Genomic DNA, 26,025 nt, shown 5'->3' with positions numbered 1-26,025 from the left:
GGTGTTCATACATGGTTAAGTTTTCTTCACCCCTGGAATCTTACTCCTGGAGGTGGGCTGGGAGGCTCTGATTTTTGGCCATTTTACGTACGAGCCCAACACCGCTACGATTCGTCACGAATCGAGTCCTTACAGTACTTATATTATCGAGTTTGGGCCATAACCCTCCTCGGCTTGGGCCTTTGGACCCCCATGAATAAATGGACCTGGCCCACAAATTATTGGGCCCCACAATAGCCCCTCAAAACCCTGTTGTCTGACCTCTTGGTCGGAGAGGGGAGTTTTGGTAACACCAAGCCTTTATTACGGCTCATTTAATTCAGCCTTTCATTAATGTTGGAGGTTCTTCATCTGCCCAAGAAATGTACTGGTCTATGAGACATTCCTCTGAACTCACTCATGACGCGTTCTCGCCGTTTGATTATCCGAAACGCGCCTTTAATGACTTCTATTTACGAGACTATTTAAATTCGACGGTTTGTTTGACGATGTGGGGAAGTGGAACGGGTATATTCTCGTTTACAGATTTTTCTTGGAAATCTGAACAGATTAAATATCTTCCGTTTCGCCCTTCATATAAAAAGAAAAGCAGGAGGCTATTTCTCTTATACAGAGACCCTTTTCACCCTTCTGAAATCTGATACCCTTATCCTTCTTCTGAATTTACTTTACTCGCTAGTTACACCCTAAATCGTGATACGTTTGAGATAGGAATAAGTAATGAAGGAACCATACCTCTCCCAGAAACACCATATTGTTATGAAGCTCATAATGGCTCGGTCAGGGCAGGGATGGTGGAGACTCAAGATCCTTCTTACCTTCCTTTCAGCTAAAATCCGAAACAGGGGCTCGTCACGTCAAACTTTCGGCGCGACTAAGCTAGGGTCACCCATTATCAGTACCAGCCGCTCTCTTATGAGCATAACTAACATGGCACCAACGTGTTAGGAGTCAGGACTGACGCAGGGACAAAGTGTCCCTACTTCTTCCTCTCTTCCTTCACTGGTACCTCCTTTTGCCTCTCTTTCTTCTTCTTTCCACCGCCAGATTTATCCTGGCGCTTTTCCTTCTTCCTCTTCTTCTCCTCCTTCTTTCTCTTCTTCTCCTCTTTCTTTCTCTTCATCTCCTCTATCTTCTTCTGAAAAATGTCCTACTCTCAATATGGGCGCTACTGGGGCAAAGTTTGGAAGGACTTCAGAGACGAGTTTAAAAAGACATCGGACTGTTTATTTGTTATATTGTTGTTGTTTTCCTTTTATTATTTTTGTAATCCACCTTCTGTATAGGCTTGTTTAAGCCCTTATTTGTACGTTGTAATGCCTCTTTATATTAATAAAAGTTGTTATTGTTTTATTTCACATGTTCTATCTCTTTATTTCCGAAATGATTACGCCGTGAATAGACATACAATCTTGTAAATTCTTTTTATTTTTACACTTTGACCGACGTCTAGGACTGACATCCTAGTTAATAAAAAGATCTTGCTCTGTGTTTATAGAAACTATCCGACTTAATAATACTGAATCGAACAAGTGATATTTAGGGCTGAAACCCCTATTAGGAAGAAAAAGAGAGGACATTATGATGAGCTTATTGAGTCGGCCTGGCACAATACCGCCGACCTTAGAGCACAATACTTAGGGCTGAAATCCCTTATCAAAGAAAAAGACGCTATTATGAACTTACGGGTGTTGTTCGGCACAATAATACAGACTTGAACTAATGACACTTTGGGTCAAAAAATTTTGCTAAGGAAAAGATATTATCATGAATTTAATAAAGTTGCTTGGCACAACACTGCCGACCTGCGAAAATAACAATTACCCCAAAATAGCCGAGATGACAACTGAATGCTAGGTGCGGTGCAGGAGGTAATCATCTGAAGACATATAACCCGGAAATGAACAGCCCCTCCAGGTTGCTGAATAATAGGGTGTTTTACCATCTTCCTAACAACTTTAATAGCTTTAACCTTTTATGGTATTTGAGCCGAGGATTGAGCAACTTAGAATCTTTATTCAGTAGCCGACCTTACCATAGGTTTGAGTCCGAGGACCATACAATACCTTGATTCTATCCAAAACTCAGTTTTCTCATCTAAGTAGTTGGTTTCCCCATAGGTTTGAGTCCGAGGACCATACAATACCTTAGTTCTGTCCAAAACTCAGTTTTCTCATCTAAGTGGTTGGTTTCCCCATAGGTTTGAGTCCGAAGACCATACAATACCTTGGTTCTGTCAAAAACTCAGTTTTCTCATCTAAGTGGTTGGTTTCCCCATAGGTTTGAGTCCGAAGACCATACAATACATTGGTTCTGTCAAAAACTCAGTTTTCTCATCTAAGTGGTTGGTTTCCCTATAGGTTTAAATCTGAAGACCATACAATACCTTGGTTCTGTCCAAAACTTAGTTTTCTCATCTAAGTAGTTGGTTTTCCCCATAGGTTTGAGTCCGAGAACCATACAATACCTTGATTTTGTCCAAAACTCAGTTTTTGGCGTGCGACCTTGGTTTTAGGGGAATTAGCCCCTCGGCCAAGCCCCTAGAACCATCCATGCGATTGACGCTACCAAGCGTAGCCCCTAGTCAAGAATCATAGCCCTTAGCGGAACTTTACACTAGAACTCTTTAACCAGCTGTTAGAAATGACAAGAGAACTCTCTCGACCTACCGCCTATGCCAACACATAAGCCTTTCCCACAGACGGCGCCAATTGTAAGGACACGATTTGTAACGAACCGTAACAATGTTGGGTTCGCACGTAAAAAGGCCCAAACAATATCATTTGTAGAGCATGGGTTTGAAAGGCTAGACCTTGGTCACCAAGTAGTGGGTTTTTCGTGATATCCACACATGGTTAAGTCGTCTTCGCCCTAGGAGTCTTTCTCCTAGAGGCGGGCTGGGAGGCGGGCTGGGAGGCTCTGGTTTTTGGCCATTTTTCCCAGCCCCTTCTTTGAATTGCTTTCTTTTCCTTTTATACTAGCCTGTGTTTTTTTATCCTTTGTCCACGTGTAGGATCGACATTCCAAGGCGGATACTTGTCCCATCAGCCCATACCCAGAGTGGTTGGGGGTGGTTGTAAAAGCCTGAGAGTATGACTCTGTTAGGTGCAGAGTCTTGAATGGCAGTAAGGGCAGCTTTCCCTGGTCGTTATACTTCCCAGCGTATCCTTTTCTATTGACGCAGATATTTTTAGATTTTTTTTCCCAAGCTGTCTCTATGTCGTTTTTGTCCCTCCTTCCTGTGAGACTTCGGACATGCCGAGGACTAGATCGTCCTCAGCTGTATCCCAAGGCTATTTTGTACTTATATTATCAAGTTTGGGCCATAACCCTCCTCGGCTTGGGCCTTTGGACCCCCACGAATAAATGGACCTGGCCCACAAATTATTGGGCCCCACACTTACAATTTATCACTGTGTTAAGTTGTAATAAAAATTGTGACGATTTGTGGGATCCAACTCAACGGAAAAATGTTTTATCTTATGCTCAACCAAGAAAAAGAATTTTACGAGACAGTACCTCTATCTCAAAATATGTCTCAATTATATGGATCTTACTCCCATCTATCTATATATCTAAAAGTTGAAGCATACTATTTATTGTTGCTTCACTCGTATTGCGCTACCTCATCCACTATGTCATTGGTTACATAATCATTCGTTTTCTTATTTATAATTTATTCCTAAATTTTGTTGACAAAATATATACATATTGATTTTACACATTCAACTTTGATGATTTTAACTTTATGTATAACTCTGCATTTACATATTCACCTACATTAATTTAGATATTTATACCTAAACAATAGAATCAATGAATAATCTAAAACCACAAACAATATCTATACATACATACATACATACATATATATATATATATATATATATATGCTATTATATAATAATGGAAGCTTTGCAATAACTTTTACAAAGCCAATTCTCAATATATATGTGTGCGCATGTGCGCACTCTTTTTGTGCCACATCATTAGCACCCTTTCTTATTTTTTAGTTTTTGCAATTTTTACTTTGTTCAACCTTTCATCTTCTTCAACTATTGTCTTTTTAGTTCAATTTTTCATCTCCTCCAATCACTATCTTCTTAAATTTTTTATTTGATTTCCTTTATATATTTTTAAATTTCTCCTTTATAAAATCCTACCGTTTCACTTTTTCAATCTTCATATACTTTTATCCTAACTCTTCCATCTTAATTTTCTTATAAATTTCTTTTTACTTTTTTTCCAACTCTCTCCCATATTCCTTTCAAGTTGTTCACGACGAAAAGGTCAATACTCTCTCTCTCTCTCTCCAATTTTGTTTCTTTTTTGGTGAATTTTTTTATTGTTTCAACTACTTTTTTTTTTTCCGTTAATGGTTCTTTTTGTTATTGTTGATTTAATTATCGCATCACATTTGTTTTTCTTTTTGGTAAATTTGTATCAATTTTTATGCATATTTATTGGGTATTTTGTCATTCCAATTCCCAATCATATATATATTTCTTTATCCTGTTGGTTTGAATTGATTTAGGTTAATAATTAGTTGTTTTGCAAGTTAGAAATTGATTTTTTTTAGTGATCCATTTAGATGTGAAACTATGAGACTTTATTAAATTTCGTTTATTTTTTTAATCCTTTTGGGTAGGCAAAATTGTAGTTTTTGTAGAGAAAGTACTCTTAATAGTTTTTTAATTTTTTTTTCTTCTAATTATTCAAATTAATCATTGTTAAGCGACGATTGATATGGCATTTTGTTTGTTTGGAAAGTATCTTCATATAGATATGTTTTGATTCAGTATATTTTTATGGATTTATTAAGATAACTATTGTGTTCAAGAAGAGAAATAATGATCATAGTATACTTCAAGAGAGATAAACTAATTTGGGATTAAAGATAACATTAAAATAGAAGGCTACATGTTGAAATTTTGAACGGTGAAAAAACTATTTTTCTCATTATTTTCTGACTATCATGATTGGAAAAACTTAATACACGTTATATTCTATCACTAGCAAATTGGCTCATAATATGAGCAGATGAAAATTTTAATATTGAAAGAAAGCAAAAAATATATATAATTTTTTATTTATAGAACACAAAAGTCATCACTTAAAAAATATTAATAAAATAGTATAACAATGTTTATTTTAGGGAAAAAAAAAAAAAAAACGATCCTTGCCCTTTGTTTACTGGACAGTCTGGACCCTTTATTGGTTTGGTTAACGGTTATATAAAGAACATTTTCTTATTTAATAATTTAATACATCTAAAATAAAATTCTCATAAGTAAAACACTTTACTGCATATGATTAGTCAAAATTATATAATTTTATGAATATTTTAAAAAATAAATTATATATTATATTTTATTACAAAATAATTAAATATTGTCGCGCCTCGCGCAAGTGGCAACTAGTCGTATATAATGTGAGAGGTTGAGAGAACCAAAGCCAAGCGTGTAGTTCTATGATAGAGGGAAATAGTTAAAGTTCCCGAGGGAGAGCCATCAAGGCCGTCACATAAAAACGCCTGCCAGACCAGAGTAATAAAACGACTGCAAGAGTTTATTGGTTAAAAGTTCTGCTCTTCACTTCTGTAGAGATGAACAGAGTTTATTGGTTAAAAGCAGAGATGCATGTGAGGGTGATAGCCATTACCCAGTAATGCCCAACTGGCATCATTGTGATTTGAGAATGATAGTAATTGCCTAGTCCCCTAAAAAAGAAGAAAAAGAAAAGGGTAAAACTTATTACAATACACACTGTGTTAAATAACACTAAACACTACCAGCAGTTGAGTAAATATTTTAAATTTGTATGTCAACCGTTTCAGAAAATTATTAGTAATTGAATAACTTGGTTTTGTCTTCAAGAGTGGCTTTAAAAATCTGATAAAAAATATATAGAGAAGGAACAACATTTATAACACTGCAAAGGGACAGGAGAAACAGTCATCCTATAAAACAAAGAACGATAGGCTATCATACAAGCTCAGATTTAACCCACTTTTATAGGTTGTTAATAAACAACCTAGGTCTCGAAATTTGAAATTTCCTTGGAATATCCGTATCAAAATGCAATTTGCATTATTGAAAGTTAATTGATAGTGTTTGGATACCGTTTATTTTGTTGAAATTGAAAAATTATTATCTAAAGTATTATAAATAAAGATAAAAGTTAATTAAAATAATATAGTAGGACTTAGAAATAGTGTCAAAAAGTATAGTAAGCCTCATAAATAGTAATAAAAATAAACTAAACAGTAAAATAATTTATATTTTTCATCCTAACCCAAATGTAAAAAAAAAAAAGAAAAAAAAAAGCCAGGTTTCTTCTGTCATCAGTGAGGGAACACATCCCACTTTCCAACATGCGGAGAGGAAGAAGAAAACAAAATCAGTATTGTTAACATCATCATGGTCTGGAATGCAAAGATATGGCTGATATGGGGCATATAATTATTTTTGCAGGGGTTAAATTGAATATAATTTGAGTACAACTAGTCACTACTCACTGTCACTAGGGTGCAGCAGTCTCTGGTTCTATGCTATTGATTGTTGATATAGATCCTGTGCAATAGTATTGCACAGTAATTGCTCGATGCAATACTTATGGAGGGCTGAGAGCAAATTTTTTTTTAAAAAAAGTTATATATATATATATATATATAAAGTAATTTTTCTCCTCAACCCTTTTATCTTTTAGTTTTTAATTTTAACTTTTGCTCCAAACTAATGTATCTCGTGCAATAGAATCTAAATCCATTGGTTACATGGTCCTTTTTTTTTTTTTTTTGGGTAAATGAGAAAATAGGGGTCTTTATGGCTATATTATACCTCCGAGCAGGACGCCATTCTGACATAAGCTCCGACCATTCTTACCAGACCGTGTGGGGAATCAACCTCACCAAGGATGCCCACCAACAATTGGCTGTGGAGGAGATTCGAACTCAAGCCTGACAAGCAGGGCCACGAACTCCTTACCACTGAACCAACCAACGTGTTGGCAGTTATATGGTCCTGGGTACTAGAGTTTATGGAATTCTAGGGCCATGGACAAAATATCAATTAAAAAGTGTTGAGAGATAGCTGAAGCTAATACGTCTATTTGTTAATGAGCCTCTCCAAATAATAGGGATTTGTGTAAAATTAAAATTAAAAAATAGAAGAAGAAAAAAAATCACACAGGAAATACAGGAAATGCAAAGACTTACATGGTTTGGTCTTATACTTTACTAGAAATGTCAAAAAGAAAATTTTAAAATTTTAATACGAAAATAAAGATATTACAAATGTGTCACAGAAACATTTTCACAAAACTCAAATCCCAAACCCCAAATACGCATCCAAAAAAGTCAAATTTTAATGCTAGTGTGCCCAAGACCAAAGTTGTGTGTTGAAGGCCACCATTTATGTGTGGCCATATATATTTGCTTTTTAGGCTTGTCCCATACCACCCAATAGAGTCGGCTAGTTATTATGAACATAACCTTTTTGTACACGAAAAGAAAGGAGACACCATTATTGTCAAAGTCCACAAGGCTTTAAAGCCTCTTAAATTGGTCATGTGGGCACTACACGTACCATGCAAATTGGAGACTCTGAAAATAATGTCTGCAAGCACAACATTTCTTTTTTTCCAAAAACAATAAGATGACTTTGTTATAATTGATGAATAATAATGGTGATATAGAATAATAGAGATGTTATTCTAATCATAATGTATCATATTCAAAATTATTGACATGTTTTGTTATGATTCATGGATAATAATAGTGATTATCTGATGAAATAAACAGTATTCTAATTACAATAGATCATGTCAGTAAGAAAAAAAAGAGTAAAAAAGTTGTGTCAATACAAATACCATTGTGGGCTTTGGAAGGGCCATTATGTATTGAAGAGGAAATAAAAGGGTCCGAGTGAGTGTAATCTATTCACAAGTCAGACCCAAAAACAAGAGTGTGACCTAATGCTTAGGCTATGATTCATTTTAGGACAAAGGAGTTTATGGGTTGTGAAGCAGTGAGGCCCAAAAGTTACGAGGAGAGACCTGTTTAGCCCGTTTAAGAATTCATTAAACGGCATGTCAATTTGATCAGACTGACGAATAGTTTTAGACAAATTTTAGAGTCATTTATCAATATGAAACGAAGCAACATAATGGGTTTGCCAACTACAAGTTGGGAGTTCCTGAAATGAAATGACTATACACTAGTTATCGTGGAAAATTTAAAAGCAAAAAGGATGTCGTTTGATGTTGAAAAGAATTAAAGGTTTATTGTGCATAAATGGTCGCCTTTTCATTGTCATTGTCGTTTGCTTAAAAGAAACGTGTCCATCTCTATAAATGGTGTCCATTTTTTTGTTGTTTTCATGAGTATATATTTCGCGAGACATACCCACTTGGCATGTGATGAGTTTCACTTCATATTAAGTCAATTAAGATAAATAAAGGATTACATCATTTACATGAAGCTCCAATTGTTGAGCAATCCCCTTAAATATAACACAAATACAGCTAACACTTCCCTAATTATGGTATCAAAACCAACCTAATAATGTCATCTTGCTCAAGGGCATTGCAATGTAATGCAAGCTCAATTGATAACGTCAAAGATTTAAGTGAAGGAAATTATAATATCCCAAAATGCATGGATTTAGAGATTATACTAACTATATTGTGTATATTTTTGTGTGTGGATTTTGAGGATATGTATTAGGTTTGTTTAGGATATATAAACAGGCATATGCAGATATGGCTGAAGCTTTCCTTAGATTATGGCAAAAGATGTGTGGCCATTCAAGCTATTTCATTGTGTAAACTTTTTTTTTTTGGATAAGTTATTTCATTGTGTAAACTTGCTTTGTATGCATCCAAATTAGAATTTCAAGTAGAATTTGAGCTAACATTAGTTGAACTAATGTTTCAACCTAAACAAATGTTTCATATGTGCAACATAGAAGTGTAAATGTGAAGAGTTAGTATCTTTATGCAAATGACTTGGAAACATCTATTAAAATTAAATCTAATCCATTGTGATTAAAAACATCCTGCATATAAACTTACCACAATGATACACTAGTTTTTGTTCAAGTGGGTACAATATTAATCTAGCGATTAGTTTTCAGGGGACGCTTTATTTTGAGAAGATGGGAGACACCTGCTATTACATGTAGCCGACTACTTGGAACACCTGACTTTGCTAGTGCCCTTCCCTTTTGGTCTAGCAACACAAAGCATGGGACATATTTAATATCATAATGAAGAAGCTGCATTGACAAGGAATAAGGAAAAATCAGCTAGAGCTTTATATTAATCAATTCATCATATCATAGGGAGGATGTAGGGAGCCAAAGATGCTAAAAATAAACCAAGGAAGCAAAGTAATTGATAATATATTAATATAACATCATCATAATCCAGTTATGATCCCACTGAGATATTAACAAACTGAAGCTTAAAGAACAATAGCTATAATGCTAAATACATGATAGATTAAGCAATAGATGTATCATGTATTTCACATACTTGAACATAATTCAATTACCACAAATTCATAATGCATTAAACTGCAAATTAAATTAATCTGACCAACACAACATTATATGCAACAGAGCAAGTTTTTCTCCATTTGAAGTGATCAGCTTTTATAGAATTTCAGGAACTTAATTAACTCCACTTCCAAGGAAAGAAGGAATTATAGGATAATAGGCAATTTATATCAACAAAAAAAAGGTTGTTCAGTTGCTTGTTGTACTCCAAAAAATAAACCTCCATCAGCCATAGCACCCTCAAGTATAGACCAGTAACATATTTCTTTGTGCTCAACATACAAGCTAAACATTCAAATTTCATAAATTAAAAGTGCTATGCATTTCATGCTCAACATCTAGACTAGTATGTCATTTGGTTGCTAAAACTTTCCCACCCTCAAGAATGGAGCCAGTATCATCAAGGACAAAGCCCTAACGATAAAAAAGGTTGAGATATTAATACCGAGTTACTTCAGGATCCTTTAATACAAGAGCAATAATCATACTCATTGTAACAAAAAATAAGAAGTGTGAATCCGGTTCCAAATATTGCCAAATATTTAATAACAATCTCATAATTTCAGCACTTTCATCATCTGAAAAACAGATCATCAAGGACAAAGCCCTAACAATAAAAAAGGTTGAGATATTAATACCGAGTTACTTCAGGATCCTTTAATATGAGAGCAATAATCATACTCATTGTAACAAAAAATGTTATTCCCAAAAAATAAGAAGTGTGAATCTGGTTCCAAATATTGCCAAATATTTAATAACAATCTCATAATTTCAGCACTTTCATCATCTGAAAAACAGACAAGAAATAGTGACATAGCCTTATTGGCCTTTTGTTATCAAAGAGCAAGATCCTGTCACCAGGACTTTAAACCTGGTATATACTCTCCATCATAAACCATATGATACAATCCAACACAACAAGATTTACTCGAGTAAAATCCACAAATGTTGTGGTCATATGTTAAGCCTATTCTAAATAGGTCTTGGCCAAGATAGAGAAGTGAAATACTGAAAAATATAAAAAATGATCAATGGCCTCTCAGGCAATTGCAAGAGATTAAAAATAATAATAATAAATAATAAAATAAAAAGCAAAAACAAACAAATAAGTGAAACACATGAATGATACCAGATATTTTCCCTCAATACTTAATCATCTGCAAAAGTCTAAGTTGCCAGACAACATGGTTTCTCCAAGAGGTATATCCTTGGTGCCTCCTAATTAGTAACAATTTCAGTATAGTGTCATACTCAGTGGGACAAACAACTTAGTAATGCATTCTCATGACTACCCGTAATAACTCCACAAAAACAGAATGGCAACAGCCACAACATAAGAAATAGACGGTATGCTTAAAATAATATAACAAGAAACCCCATGGTTTTGTTGATTAATGCTAGATAACTATATCCAACAGCCAAGCTAAAAAACAGCCTCAAAATTGCATGTGCTTATATATAAGATTATGAGGAACGTAGCATACCTCAGGTAGCCATTTTTCATTTTCCGCATCTGCCATGACAATGTTGAGCCAATCTAAGTTTCTACCCTCCACCTCTGAAACAAAATCAACTAATGAATTGCAAAGCCTGCATTTTGGTGAGTAGAACTCAATCACAGTAGCCTCTTTCCCAGTTGCCAGGGCTGAAGCAAATGCTGTTTGCTCTGCCTCTGCTTGCTCTTCAGGAGTCAAGTTCAACTTTCTGGACTTCAAACTCTTACTTTGGTTGGTTCCAGCATCAAATTGGAAGGGTTTATTGGAACTGAGCGATGGATAAGAGGATTTTGAAACAGAGGTGACGAGATTGAAAGCAACAGACCCAAGATTTTGCAAGGACTTGAATATCCAAGGACTGTCAAACATGCAAAGATTAGGACTTTTAGGATTTTGTTGGGTGTCCCATGGCCATTTCAGGCAAAATAAAGGTTGTTTGGAAGAAGGACCCATTTTCTCTACTTTTCCTTTTTCAGATTGACGGACCTTTAAGACTCTTCATCTGTTACCCATATAGACTACCGAAATGAAGAATACAGTAAGGGGACAATGGTCTGCATGGAACAAGGAAGATGCAATTAAGAAAGCTGCCTCAAGACTATGAAATGACACAATCATCTCTGTCTCCAGTGAGATTGATTATCTTAGAATTGGTTATCATCTTTTGAGTCTAAATTTATCATTCAAGGCCCCTAACCAAGCAGTATCATTAAAGTCCAAACCGATTAATTCAATAAACAAGGCCTTTTGGATGGACCTCCAAACTTCCTTATAACCATCTCTTATATTATATGCATAGGACACAATAAGTCATTGATAATACATACACACCTAATAGTTCTACTAATGAGCTTCTTTTTTGCTTCAATGAATATGGAATATCAAAACTAACTAAAAGCCTATAAATTTCCACAAACAACTGAAGCCCACTACTAGATGTGTTCCAATATCCAACTAAAATGTCCCAATTAATAACAAGAACTAAACCCACAACTACAAGAATTTTCCCAGCAAACAAAAATTACAAAATGATAATGCAATCCACAATAAATTTCATTTTTTTGCTCTTCCTTTTTTCCTATGTGGACAAGAACAATTAACTAAGAAAAAATTAATCTACAAATCAAGAAGGGAAAAATAGCATGCAGTATTTTGATTCAAAAGGAAATAACACAAACCCAATTTGAAAAATCTTGTAAAGAGACGAAATTTCTGCAATTTGACTAAAAAACCTTCAAATTTCAAGTACAGAGTTCATGAACTCAGAAACTCACACAAACCCCCAAAAGAATGAATCAACAATTTTTGACTTGCCCTGCTTTTAATCAAACTGAGAGACACAATAAAATCAATGAAAAAACTCAAACAACGTTAAATATACGTACCTTTTTCTGTATGTATGGTTGGCCGCTCAGAAAGAGAGAAGGTGTTTTTGGTAAGCCTAAGGTGGTCTTTGTCTGAGGTTGTTGTTATTTCACTGAAATTGGAGGGTACTTTTGTACTTCAATATTTTTGTCCCTATTACTGCTATTATGTCGGCCCGCCCAAACCCAACTCAATTGTCTTGACGGGCTCTGGTAAATTGTTGGGCTGGATCTTAACATGGGCTTTAATTATCATTTTTTTTTTTTTTTGAGCAAGAGCATTTTCTGTCTTTGGTTGAAGAAGGGATCTATTGGATCCGCATAAGGATTATCTCTCTTATATATAACACTAGTTAGGGCAGCACGTGTGAGGAACGTGCTTGCCATGGAAAGAGAGTAGTGATTAAGGTCAATTTTATATTTTATTTATATCACAAAACAAATATATAAATCATTTGATTTTCAAAGTACATAGAGATTTACATTAATCGAAAAAGACACTAATGTTAAAAATTTTGATAATTATGTCATAAAAAGTTAATTTCATTCGTATAAGAATTTTGATCAACCACAAAGTTAGGGTAGCTACTTAACACAAATTTCTATTTTACTATAGTAGTTTTTTAGTACCTATTTGTTAAAAGCAATATATCCACTCACTAAAAACTTCTAAGAATGGTAACTGTGGGGCCCAATAATTTAAGGGTCAGGCCCAGTTGCTCTTGGAAAATCCGAAGGCCCAAGCCGAGGAGAGCTGTGGCCCAAGCTCTACAATACAGAGCACAAAACAGTTTTGGGAGGCAGCCGAGGACAGTTCAGTCCTCGGCAGATCCAGAATCCCACCGGAATAAAGGGGTAAAACTGGTATAGGAACGAATTTGTAAGGAGATCCAAAATATCTTGGGGGAAGTTATCCTTACTACCCTTCTAGATAAGACTCTGCACCTGACAGAGCCGTACTCTGCAGCCTTATCAACCATCCCCAACAATTCTGGGATTAGACTGATGGGACAAATATCAGTCTTGTAAAGATTGACCCTACACGTGGACGAAGGACAGTTAACGCAGATGAGTATAAAAGAAGAAAGTAAGTAAATCGAAGGGGGGACTCCCATTCCACCTCCAAAAAAAGGGAGACGATCTGGGGAGAACATCTCAACAACACCTGAGATTACAGAAAAAACCCATCGTCGGGTAACCGGGGTAAGACCCTAATGGTCCTCGAATCAAGTCCGAGGAGGCCCATCCCATAGGATGCGATGCCGTAGGGTTTAAACGTTCAAGCCCAAATCCTTTTTCTACACGAATTCCTCTAAAACCAGGACCGAGCACCGCCCCGTGACCAACGGCTAGCTTTTCAAGCCCACTCTCTACAAATCATATTGTGAGGGATCTTTCACGCGCGAGCCCAACATCCTTATTAGGCCGCCAGAGAATTGTGTCCTTACAGTAACGAATATCATCATCTTCCAATAATAAATAATTGAGTTTTGCTAAGAAAAAAAAAGGATAACAAAAGGCACGTGTCATCGAATTTTCCATTAGATAAATTATAAGTTTCGAAAATTTAAACCTAGAAAATCAATGTTTTTTAGATAACAAATAAAACACTTTATATCATCATTCCAACTTTCTAAGAATTACTACTATCTAAAACTCAAAATACGTAAAGAAAATTTTGGGATGTTAAAATTTAGTGGGAGTATTTTAGACATTTCACAATAAATATATTAAGAATCATAAACTTTCATTACGGTTTAATTGCAGAGGGTAACAATATGACAAATTTGCTATTTCCCAAAATATTAAGGGAAAAATTGTTTGATTTTAAAGTTTAAGGAGGAATTGTAAACTACCCCAAATATAAAGGATGAAAAATGTTTTTATCTTAAGTTTTTGTTTTGTTTTTTTTTTTTTTGGGGTGTAAAACTATGTGTCTTTACTTAAAATGATGCGTAAAGAAAAAAAAATACAAAAAGTAAACTTAAGAAAATTGTATGTGAAACGATGAATTTTAGCTCAACAAAATTGACTAAACCAACAAAAAATTTATAAAAACACAACAAAATGACACTACATTTTCATAATACTTTTATAATTTTGTTATATTTTATTTTGACTTGTAAAGTATTGACAGCTTAGCAGTTTTGAAAATATTGTGACAACAACAAGATGTCTTAACATTTTCACAAAAAAAATGTTATGTCTACGACATTTTCACAACAAAATCATAAGTAGTAGGTTGTTGCAGATTGTTATTGGCGAGCAAAAAAGTAGTTTCATTGGTAAGTTTAAATTAGAACTAATAAAAATTTATCACCAATGATTTGTTACAAAAGTGTAATGAAAAATATTGTGGATATAACACTTCTTTTTTCACAATACCTTTATTTTTAGTTGTGGTTGGTTCTAGTATGATATTTTATTACTTTATTTTGATTTATAAAGAATTAACACCTCAACAATTGTGAAAATATTGTGTCAATTTGTTGTGTTAATATTTTATTAAAATGTGAAACAATGCAAATTGGACCAACCAAAAATAATATAGCAAATCTATTGTAGCTTTACCAGTTCACAAAAAAAAAATAATAAAAAAATAAAATAAAGTGGCTAGCGAAACAGTGAAAATTGAACAAACCAAAACTACTATAGCAAAGTCACTGTAGTTCTTTCCATTCACTCTTTTTATATATAGAAAGTGTTGTGAAAAATGTTGTTGATGTATCACTCTTTTTTTTTTTTCACAATACCTTTATTTTTAGTAGTAGTTGGTTCTAGTATGATATTTTATTTTGACCTACAAGGAATTAACACTTCAATAATTGTGAAAATATTGTGACAATTTGTTGTGTTACTAAATTATTATATATAATCCGGGTAACTAACAGTTCATATGTCTATAAAAAATTTTAAAAAAAGAAAAGAAAAGAAAAAAAGGTTCAACTGGCAATGTTATGACTTATGAGAAGGAGAAAAAAACATAAAAAAGGGTAAGTGAATACTACATGTTGAATAAACCAAAAACATTTTAGTGGAAAGGATTGACTCTTTTTATATATTGATAATGGTAAGATGGAGTAACATATTTTGAGTTGGTCTAGGCTACAAGAGTGTAAGGAAAATGTCTTTTGTTGTAGAAGGTATCTTGTGCATCCGCATATGTATTATCTCTTTCATAATCTTAATATAGGGAGAAAATGGGCAAATGCCCCTTTCAAAAAAAAAAAAAAAAATCCAGTATTTTGCCCCTTTTCCAAACTAATTAGGAAAATACCCCTCTTTTGAAACTCGATTTTCTCAAAATTGAGTTATAAAAAAAAAAAAAAAAAAATTCTAAAACCCTATAGTAACGTTTTAAGGAGCCTATAGTGACGTTTTAAGGACCTATAGTGACGTTTTTTAACTTGATCTCCATAAAGTCGAGTTACATGCAATTTTTTTTCTTTTTTTTACCTATAACTCGACTTCATGGATATTGAGTTTAAAAACGCCACTATAGGTCCTTAAAATGTCACTATAGGCTCCTTAAAAACGCCACTATAGGACTTAACTTGATTTTGAGAAAACGAGTTTTAAAAGAGGGGCATTTCCATAATTAGTTTGAGAAAGAGAGCCAAATACTGGATTGTTTTTTTAAAAATGGCAACGGCCAATTTTTTTCCTTAATATAGAGTGACACATTTTGAGTCGGTCTGAAAATGCGAAAATGAAATGCCGTTATTCGGATAAAATATCTTGTGCATTTAATATATACATTATCTCCCTTTGGATAGTACACAATTGTAAAACTCTCAGTATTGTAAAAAAGATAATACATGAGATCATTATTGTTATATATATGTGGAATATTTTATTGATAGATGAATCTCATGTTGCTCTGTTAGGCAAGAACACCCTCCCCCAAAAAAACTCGTGTTATGGGTAAAAACAGCCCACCAACCCACATTCAGTTGTTTTTTGATGACCCTGATGTCTGCCTAATCATAACCTTTCGCAACAAATTCTTTTCCTAAATGGATACTTACCGAAATTGTGATGACTAAATGTGATTGTCAACTCATGAATTGACAATCATGCACTTTCCATCCTGATTGTATAATCAAATATGGCTCTCCTAGTCTCCAAACCTTAGGCCTAAATCTGTAATTTGCATTCAAGTAATAAGGAAATTAGCAAATGAGAAACGAAATAAATTTACAAATTTTAGCGATGTTGGGAGTATGAAAATGTTGAATTGAATCGAAGCCTCGCAATTTTGCTGCTCATACCAAACGAAGTTGAGGGTGAAACATGCATTTTATAGCCAGTTAACTTTGAAACATGTTGCCAAAGCTTCCTATATAAAGCCCCATTAGCTCATTCTCTCTTACCACCATCACATTCTATATACCTTGGTTTTCTTTCAAGCTCATTAGAGGAATTTGAGAACGAAGATGGCTCTCAGTTACCGTGTACAAGGATTCATCCTACTCCTGACTGCCTCCTTATTGGCAGTTGGTGAGGCCAACACCATTGTTGTTGGAGGCTCAGAAGGTTGGCGTTTCGGCTTCAACTACACTGATTGGGCTCTCCAAAACAGCCCCTTCTACATAAATGATACATTAGGTGAGCACTAAGTTTCTAACTATGTTTTATAGATATCAGAATAAATTATATCTATTTACATGATTTTATTTTTTCCGACAATTTAATAGTTGGAAGAGGGGGATTTGAACCCTAAATATCTTATTTGAAAATATTAGGAGGTGCTAACCAATTGAGTTACAAAATTCTAGACCTATCTACGCAAAGTTATGGGATCATTTGTGATATCACATTCATATTATAATATTTTATTATCACTATCAGTCTATTAGGTCTAGTTCTGTAAGTATTTTACACTTGTGTTTTAAGTTTCCCAATTAAATTCAATTACATTGTTGCATTGAATAATACAAGTATACAACATTTACAGTAAAATCTTTTCCCAAGTACAATTGAATTCAAATATATGAGTTATTAGTCAATACAACCAAATGGTTGGATTTAATTGAGAAACACAAAATACAACATTCTATCTAAATTTGTCCTCTTATTAATACTCTATTTTAAGAATAATTCACAAAATAATAGGAAGTGATGAGGTGAATATTGCAGATTAATGTGGACTATTAATTAAGTTGAAACTATCTCTAAAATAAAATTTGTAATAATTTGAATAAGGGATGATGATTGCAAATTAATTTCGAATTCACGTATTGATTAAAAAATTATAGTATAAGCGTGACCGAGAAATGATTTTTTTTTTTTTTTTCTTTCTAGATAACAGCAATTATCCTCAAAAATATTTATGGATTAACTAATTGAATTTGTGGTTTCGCATTGTTCCATTTGTTTGCAGTATTCAAATATGTTCCACCAAGCGACACTTCCTTTGCTCCCTCAGTTTATTTGCTGCCAGACCTATGGAGCTATATAAAATGTGATTTCAGGAGGGCTAAGTTGTTGGCAAACGCTACACAAGGTAGCGGTGAGGGCTTTGAGATTGTGCTAAAACAGTGGAGGCCTTATTACTTTGCTTCTAGTGGCCACAATGGCTTCCACTGCAGTGCGGGGTTGATGAAGTTCTTTGCTGTTCCATTGCCACGAGGGAATTAGTCATTGTCTCATTCATCACAAATAAAGCCAAGGTTTATGCAATTAATATTGCTATTTATTGTTTCAATAAGTTTGGGTATGGAATCTTTTTACGATCGTTAAGGTGGTTTATAAATCATATGTAACAGTGATATTCTAATCATAATTTGCCACGTTAATAGTTGTAACGAAGATGGTAAAAATATTCAAAACCCAAGCATTACTTTATTTGTTTTTATCAGTGATTGTTGTAATAAAAAAATCAATCAATTGGGAGGACCGTGATTGAATATCAATAAAACTTTTCTTTTTCTTTTTTAAGTTATGATACTGTATAATTTATACGGAAAAAATGTGATAGAATTGTTGTTTGAATGAGTATTTTATTAAAAACATCCCAAAAAGTCTTAGAACAAGCAGAAAATTCTACAGAAAACAAACATCACAGCCCTACAGCTCCTAACCAGGACAGAAAACATCACTGCAGCTCAAACAAAACAAAAGAAACAAGAGGTTTGTTCCACAACTTTTTCCTTAATTTGTTGAATCGGTAATTTGAGTGGGGAGGATAAAAGTAGTCAAAGGTCATCTTAATCTATAATAAAGTTAGCTAAAAATTAACTGATGCTCTAGAAGTATTAGTTTATGAAATATTTTTAAAAACATTTTATAGAAAAAAATAATAGTAAACTTTTTTAACTCTTTATATTTTTTATAAAAATTGTATTAACATTTTTTTTTTTTGATGGGAAAATTGTATTAACATTTTCTAAAAATAATCAATTAGTAAATGCCCTAAAATACCCGAGAGCCATAAAGCTGTACAGTGAAACCAGAATCTGTATGACCCTTCACGAAAGGTCTGGCCAAAATGATAAAAGACAAAGATGTCAAAATCTTCATCCTCCCACATCGCCAAAAACTATTGCTTTTTGGCACAATTTGTTGTCCAAAAGGCTGTTATTCTTTACTAGACCTCATGCACGTTTAAAACATGCACGAGCACGACATGATTAAACATGAGATTCAATAGTGTCCACTGTCACAAGTGGAATACATCTTTAGACAATTTTTGCTTCCAAACCTGACCAAGGAAGGACAAGTTGTCCTATATTATATGTCCCATGTTCACTTCCCAACCCATGAAATAAAGCTCCGATTCTCATCATGAGAAATCTCCTTTGTGGATTCTGAAAATGTTTTTGCTTCCTTAAATTTGTGTGCTCAAATTACATCAAAAATTCAGAACCTCTTATATAAAGATTTAAAAGGAACAAAAAAAAGGGCATATGTGTTCTATGAAATTTGATAGTGGGAATATATTATCATTATAAGCACCTAGCTATCTGCTTTAATAAAGAGTTCTCCTATGCTCCCTCTTCTGACTTTTGTAGTGATATATTGTATAGATTTACTTTTTCAATATTTTTCAAGTTTGCCTTTTTCTTTTTGTTAATTTATTTGAAGAAGGAAATGAGTGAATGCGAGAGAACTATTAAGTTTAATATCACATTCACTTAAAATAAATAAATACTCCAACTCCCAAAATTCCTTAGACAATAAATAAAAAAATTAGATGTTTCAAGCATTTATTTTCTTTCCACGCACACAAAAATTAGTTTAAGACATAATAGGACCCACATTAAAAAAGAAAAAGAAAAAGAAAAAGAAAAAGAAAAAAAGGGTCTCATGTATTTTTCCTCCCTCAACGTATTTGAGTATCATATAAATGTGAGATCTACATATTGTAAGAGGATAGATATATCTATCAAGTGCATAAAATAATTGTTGTCGTTTTTATATTAAAAATACCTATACCCATAGTTTGGAATATAAGATAGGACAATGAATTTAATAATTCAATTTAATTTTCTTTTGAATTTAATAATTCAATTTAATTTTCTTATCCATAAGCAACAACAATTAGAATGAACATTCTAAATTCATTGAATGGTGGCTAACTAACGGTATATGGCCGCATAAACAGCTCATGTTCATGGATTCGTTCCATCAAGATCTGCATTGCAGCGAGTTAAAAATTTTTCCTTTTCTATTATTGAGAAATATATTATATTATATTCATACAATCGATCAGGATTTTTTTTATAATTATTATTCATATTTCAGAAAAAGATGATATTTTTCCATGGAGAAGGAATAAATATTAAATCTCAATGCAACCATTATTGCTAAACATACCATCACCATCATTTATCTAAAAACTAAAATATGGATAGAGGTAATAATAAACCAACAAATTGTGAAATTTTAATAAGGTGCCCTTTGAAAATATGAGTTCAATTAATCTCATAGGCCCCGGATGCAAACCCAAACAGTGGCACTTCAGATGGACTTTTTTTTTTTTTTGGGAGATAGAGGGATGATATTTGAATACAAGCAAAGTTACATACACAACAATTTTCACAATAAATTTACGAATGCCGAGTTGACATATTGTTATTGATTTCTCATATGAGCACACCAATAACGCTCTTCTTATTATCCATTATTAACAACTAGTTTTCATTTCAACTAGTTGTGAGTTTTATTGTGACACTAGGGTCTAAAGTTATTAGTTCAATGCATCTATATGATATTTCAAGACCTATACACATCTCACATGCACGATGGGAATATATAATATAACTTGTGTGAGACCATGAGAGAGTTGAAGGTAAATGATGAAAATATGGATGGCGAAAATTTCTCACCTTACTAAACTCACTTTGTCCTATTATATCTCACATGAGTTTTTCCCGTCTCACGGGTTTTGCATGCCCCTTTTCTCTTTCATTTTTATCCCACCAATGATAAAACCACCTAATTAGGATGCAAAATGTCTCTACCCGTAACCTACTTTGATCCTTCGTTGGATTTTGCCCACGAAAAGAGGATGAGGTTGGGAAAAGTCACCCATGATCTAATCTTTTCCGATCCTAGCTATTTTCCCTGTTTAAAATATAAAAAAGAGTAACTGAAATAATACTAGAAAAAAAATATGTTTGTCATATTAAAATTTAAACAAAACTTAGGTACAATTCCTTAGATGCATGTATTTAAGATTTTTCAATTAAATGCAATCATATGATTATATTGTCCAATTAGCTGCATAGTTAAAACCTTTTTCTTTCTTTTTTTTTTTTTTTTTTTTTTTTTTTTGGGAGAAGAAACCCCATAGTTAAATCTAAATCATCCTTAGAAAAGATACATTGCATTAGCCAATGTAATTAACCATTAATTGGTGAGCCTAAAATATAAAAATTAATGAATTTTATCTAAGTTTTGCTCTCAAAATTTAAAGTCGCTTATTGTAATTGAGCAAAAGAGTAAAGAGCTAGGATGTTGTCACTTGTCAGTTAATTTTAATTAAAAGAATTTACCCCTTCACCCTAAGAGGGTGTATGTATATTTTAATAAAGCATGATGTAACGTTATCAAGTATAAATCAACCAAGAAAATTTTTATTGACAAAAGAAACTAATTACAACGGCTAAGACTCCAAAAAGAATTTCTTTATTTTATTTTTTGTCTCCCTTATTTGATATAAAGTGTTAAAGAAATTCTAACTTTGGTACATACTAGCATTATAGCATATATATGATGTTGATGGAGGTAATCAATATTCCATCTTATCCTTAACGTTTTTGTTCGAAATCATATGAGTTTGGATCCGCACATCTAATTTTGTTTGCCATTCTTTCTTTATTTAGTGATGATGCAAAACCAAAATCGTCAAAGGTTAAAAATAAAAATAAAAGTGAAAAGTACCGTAAAAACTCAGCAAAAAAATAAATAAAAGTACTGTGAGGAATATTTCCTTCTTAAAAAATGCACACTGATAGTATTAAAATCCAGTAATATGGCAATAAGTTATTACCGGTTTTGGCATGGTTTCCTGGTCACAAAGCAAGATTAGCTTGCATACTGACATGGGATGCTATAATTGGCCAGAAACACCCTTGGAAGTCGTCAAGAACAGAAGACTAACAACAAGATAATAAAGTTTAAAACTTCTCCAATGTTTTGTTGTCATCCCTTTTTAATCAAATACATAGTTGCAACAGTTCCTTCAATTCTTACCCAAAAAAAAAAAAAAAAAACAGTTCCTTCAATTTATTGGTGACAGCTTGCCATAGCAAGGCAGATAAAATTTGTTGGAACACTTTTTTGTTTTTCCCTTTCGATAAGGTTATGGACAATACATTTTTCACTGTATTATGATTGCCCATATTATTGAAACAGTGTTTGTGATAAAGCTACTGAAAATTGAATTATTTTATGTACACAGAAGAAATCCATAACAATTTTACAAAATTTTTACATAAGCATACTTGTGGTGAACTTTGTGTAAAATGCATCAAATTTGATTCAATTGATGTATAAAATTATTGTGTATGGTATCTAATTTGATTCAAATGATGCAAAATTATTGTGAATTGTTATTGTATCTCAAACTTTATTGATGAGGAATCAAGATAATACTCCCATCACAACAGTTTTTTTTTTTTTTTTTTGGGGGAATAGAATTTATCGGTGCCATTGTGAAAATTTTCATATCCTCAACATTATTGTTATTATTATTATAAGTGGGAAAAGGAGACGGCTATGGAGAATTGGCCAATTACATTTACTTCAAGCACTTCTCAAAATTTTGTTAAACACTTTGTTTGTAGCTGAGGCAATAAAATTCATACTACAATTTGCCTTGTAGACTTTTATAACCATTAATTACATTGTAACAAATTCAACCCCAAATCTTACTCCTACCCCAACCACAACAACATGAACACTTACACGATCCTCAAAAAGACACAAACATTAATGAAAGCCCGAATTTTCAGACAAGGTTGAGCTCACATAGTCTCTAACCTCTCTAGCAATCACATCCCTCATAACATCCCAAAACCCCGTCGGCATACTCTCCGACCTCCGCTCTGCCACGCCACCATTCCCACCACCACCACCACCACCAATCCCCGGCGGCGCAAGTGTCAAAGCCGTAAATTGCTCATCTTCATCAAAACCATTATTGCAATGCAAAGATCCTGAGGCAAAACCCTCATTATTAATCAAACTATTAGTACTAATACTACAACCCCCACCTTCTATCATTTGCTGGTCCTTGACCCTTCTCTTAAGCGTGGAGTTCCAGTGGTTTTTCACAGCATTATCGGTCCGACCAGGGAGCAATCGAGCAATGGTGGCCCACCTGTTACCATATTGAGCATGAGCAGCCAAGATGGTCTCGTCCTCAGCTGGAGAAAAGGGTCTGTGCTCCACGTTTGGGCTCAGCTGGTTACACCACCTAAGCCTACACGACTTGCCAGACCGACCCTTTATGTATCGGCTTATCACAGACCAGTTCCGGGCCCCATATCGTTCAACCAAACGAGTCAAAATCCTATCTTCCTCAGCACTCCAAGGACCTTTGATCTTCTCAGGCCTATTGTGATTTCTTGGTGTTTTGCTAGATAAAGATGAGTCTGAAGAGGAAGAATCAGATGAAGAAGTAGTAGAAGAGGCTTCCATTTTAGAAAAAGCTAGCAACTTTGATAGAAAGAAAGACACAGAGAAAGGTATTGAATTTGGGATCGTTGAGAATGGCTGGGGCTGTGTACAGAATTGAGGAAAGGAAGAGTTTGGGTTTTATATACACAGACGCAAAGAGAGAGAGGTGCATGCACTTGTTGGAGAGCTCTAATGGGCTAGAGCTCTTTTGTGCAGAGATGGGGTACTTCCAGGAAATTGGCTTTTGTAAAGTGGGGAGGGGACCTTGGGTTTATAAACTCTAATCCGCACCCTGTTATTATTTCAGTTTTTTTTTTTTTTCTTTTCTGTGTGAGCCAAAATTTTGTCGCAGTCTGATTCTGCTTTGTCTGGGACTATTAAATTTCCTTTGACGATTTTAGCCCACTAAAGAGAGAGAGAGAGAGAGCTTTGGCCATTTGGGCACGGCTCTAGGAAAATGTCATACTGAAGTTTTTGACCATCCTTTTCCATCTCTCGGTTTATTCAGTTATTTGGAATTTTGGGGCAATACGTTATTTGGTTAAAAAGTTCTGAAAATTTGATGAGAAGAAAAATCATCAAATAACCCAAGTAAGCAAAGCATTGACTTGGTTTTGTGTTGATTTGTTCCTGTGTATTACGCGTGATACAGATACAGATACGACACGTTTTTAAAAATGATTATGTGTCACTCTCGTGTCTCATTCAATACACTAAATCAATCAGTGATAGAAAGTTTTGTTTTACATTATTTATATAATCATTTGTTACACACCACAAAAAAAATCGTACATTACTAGACGCCATATGAACATAATACATGTTTGAAAAATGAACATACATCACTCTCATTTGTATTAATTCCACTAAATTCACTGAATGTGAAGCTTTGTACAAACACATGTTATTCTGAGGCAAAACGGTACAAGCAAAAATATTGACTTGTTTTCTGTCAATGGCATTACAAATACGACACATGTTTGAAAATGATTACGTCCATCTTGTTTGTATCCTCCTTAATTCACTGAATGTGAAGCTTTGCTCGGCATTTCTAGTACAATCACATGTTACAAATCAAAGAAAAACAAGTATATGTGGTAGATTTGTTTGCTCATGCTAATTTAAGTAAAAAGCTAGTCTAAGTGAGACTGTCACGAGTCCTGTCACTTGCGGGAAAAAAAAAAAAAAAGGTACAAATAATTTAGTCCCAAAGGGCACAAGGGTTAAGGGCAAATGTGAGATTTAAAGTGAGGGGGGCCAACTGGAAATAATAATAAAAAAGAATAATGAATAAAAATCATTCTCGTACTCAGAACATTTGGGGAGTACTTATCAGGAGCGTTTAAAACATGACAGGAAAGGCAGAGCTGTTTAACACATCATACAAGAAACGTTTTAAAACGGCAGAGGTGGGACCTTCAACTTTTTTGACTAAAAACTTTGCCAAACAATTACAGCTGTAAGAGTCTCTAATCCACATCCAAAATTTACAAAAGTCACTCAAATGGACGGCCACAATCAACCGTCGGAAAGGAGATCTGTTAAAAAGGAAGGCTCTTAAAATTTTTTTTAAAAAAAATGGAACTTAATTGGTTTTGAAGATGACTTCGACGTCTTCCACGTAGGAAGGTCCCACTAACAGGCTGTAAGAATCTCACGTGATTCGAGTTTGAATCCCTTTGACTTTTTTGTGTGCTCTAAGAAACCTAGAGACCACACTCTTCTTCCTAGAGCGTGAGCTTGCAGGACCTCACAGGTTTCACACCCATTACTTTATAGGGTAGGTTAGGTTGTATTCCAGATTTTTATTGGGGTGTAAAATGTTTAAACTAATGTCAATTAGGTTTAAAATTATTTTAAATTTATCAACTTGATCCTTAATTACAGTGAGGAATATGAAAAGAACGGGTATAATGATTTAAAAACTAAATTAGAGTTAGAGACCAAATAGGACAGTTTTGAAAAGTCTTACTTTTAACTAGCATTAATCTAAAACTCAAAACGGTAAATTGTGTAGGGAATGAATCCAAAATTTTCAACATGTGAGAAATAAAAAATAGAGAAAACACACGTTAAAGAAAAACAATCTCATGTACAAGATAGTATTTACGTAATTCGGCAATTTACTTACGTCCATGGAGTTACAGAGATTTCACTATTATCAATGAAAAATACAAATTGGAGTTACAGAGATTTCACTATTATCAATGAAAAATACAAATTGCAGCAATTTTTTTTTTTTTTCCTCTATCTCAACAACGACAACAATTAATCCTAATCACTAAAACTACGTTTTCTACATCCTGCGCATAGGATGCACAATAGGCTACAAAACGGGCCAAAAAAATTTCTCATCTATAGCTTGGGCTTGTCAGCCCAAGCCTTCACTTCATGGACTAAGTCTCAGAAAATTTTCCATTAAAAATCACGCAACATTATTCGGGTTGGGTCATCAATCAGATAAAAGACAACTAGCTCCAC

The 26,025-nt window shown here is 33.8% G+C and overlaps 3 protein-coding genes across 5 annotated transcripts; 1 reads left to right on the top strand and 2 right to left on the bottom strand.

The window, feature by feature from the left end:
- Nucleotides 1-8,992: 8,992 nt before the first annotated feature.
- LOC115974234 lies at nt 8,993-12,515 on the bottom strand. Of its 3 annotated transcripts, none has more exons than XM_031094489.1 (3): nt 12,439-12,515; nt 11,042-11,607; nt 8,993-9,275 (listed from the first exon to the last, which is right to left on the bottom strand). In XM_031094489.1, the coding sequence occupies exons 2-3, from the start codon at nt 11,504-11,506 to the stop codon at nt 9,117-9,119; spliced, it is 624 nt and encodes a 207-aa protein (XP_030950349.1). In that variant the 5' UTR covers nt 11,507-11,607; nt 12,439-12,515; the 3' UTR covers nt 8,993-9,116. The 3 variants fall into 3 exon arrangements, with proteins under 3 accessions (XP_030950349.1, XP_030950350.1, XP_030950351.1); XM_031094490.1 differs by lacking the exon at nt 12,439-12,515 and adding an exon at nt 12,328-12,414; XM_031094491.1 differs by lacking the exon at nt 8,993-9,275 and adding an exon at nt 10,673-10,775.
- Nucleotides 12,516-16,744: 4,229 nt separating this feature from the next.
- On the top strand, nt 16,745-18,303 carry LOC115974464. The gene is made up of 2 exons (XM_031094846.1): nt 16,745-17,025; nt 17,801-18,303. Exons 1-2 carry the CDS (start codon nt 16,854-16,856, stop codon nt 18,055-18,057), a joined length of 429 nt encoding a protein of 142 aa, XP_030950706.1. The 5' UTR covers nt 16,745-16,853; the 3' UTR covers nt 18,058-18,303.
- A 4,359-nt stretch (nt 18,304-22,662) lies between these two features.
- LOC115977747 (transcription factor MYB73-like) lies at nt 22,663-23,805 on the bottom strand. The gene has a single exon (XM_031099766.1). The coding sequence runs from the start codon at nt 23,563-23,565 to the stop codon at nt 22,855-22,857; it is 711 nt and encodes a 236-aa protein (XP_030955626.1). The 5' UTR covers nt 23,566-23,805; the 3' UTR covers nt 22,663-22,854.
- Nucleotides 23,806-26,025: the final 2,220 nt, after the last annotated feature.

Source organism: Quercus lobata, chromosome 2 (genome assembly GCF_001633185.2).
Source record: "Quercus lobata isolate SW786 chromosome 2, ValleyOak3.0 Primary Assembly, whole genome shotgun sequence".
In the NCBI taxonomy this organism is placed as follows: domain Eukaryota; kingdom Viridiplantae; phylum Streptophyta; class Magnoliopsida; order Fagales; family Fagaceae; genus Quercus; species Quercus lobata.
Note: the sequence above shows the minus strand (reverse complement) of the source record. Positions and strands in the feature narration are given on the sequence as shown.

Excerpts from the sequence above, each read along its gene's own strand:
- LOC115974234 (XM_031094489.1), bottom strand. The coding sequence starts at position 11,506 with ATGGGTCCTTCTTCCAAACAACCTTTATTTTGCCTGAAATGGCCATGG. Across the intron at positions 9,276-11,041 it reads ATGAAAAATGGCTACCTGAG|CTTCTTCATTATGATATTAA; the intron begins GTATGCTACGTT and ends TTGTCAATGCAG.
- LOC115974464 (XM_031094846.1), top strand. The coding sequence starts at position 16,854 with ATGGCTCTCAGTTACCGTGTACAAGGATTCATCCTACTCCTGACTGCC. Across the intron at positions 17,026-17,800 it reads CTACATAAATGATACATTAG|TATTCAAATATGTTCCACCA; the intron begins GTGAGCACTAAG and ends ATTTGTTTGCAG.
- LOC115977747 (XM_031099766.1), bottom strand. The coding sequence starts at position 23,565 with ATGGAAGCCTCTTCTACTACTTCTTCATCTGATTCTTCCTCTTCAGAC.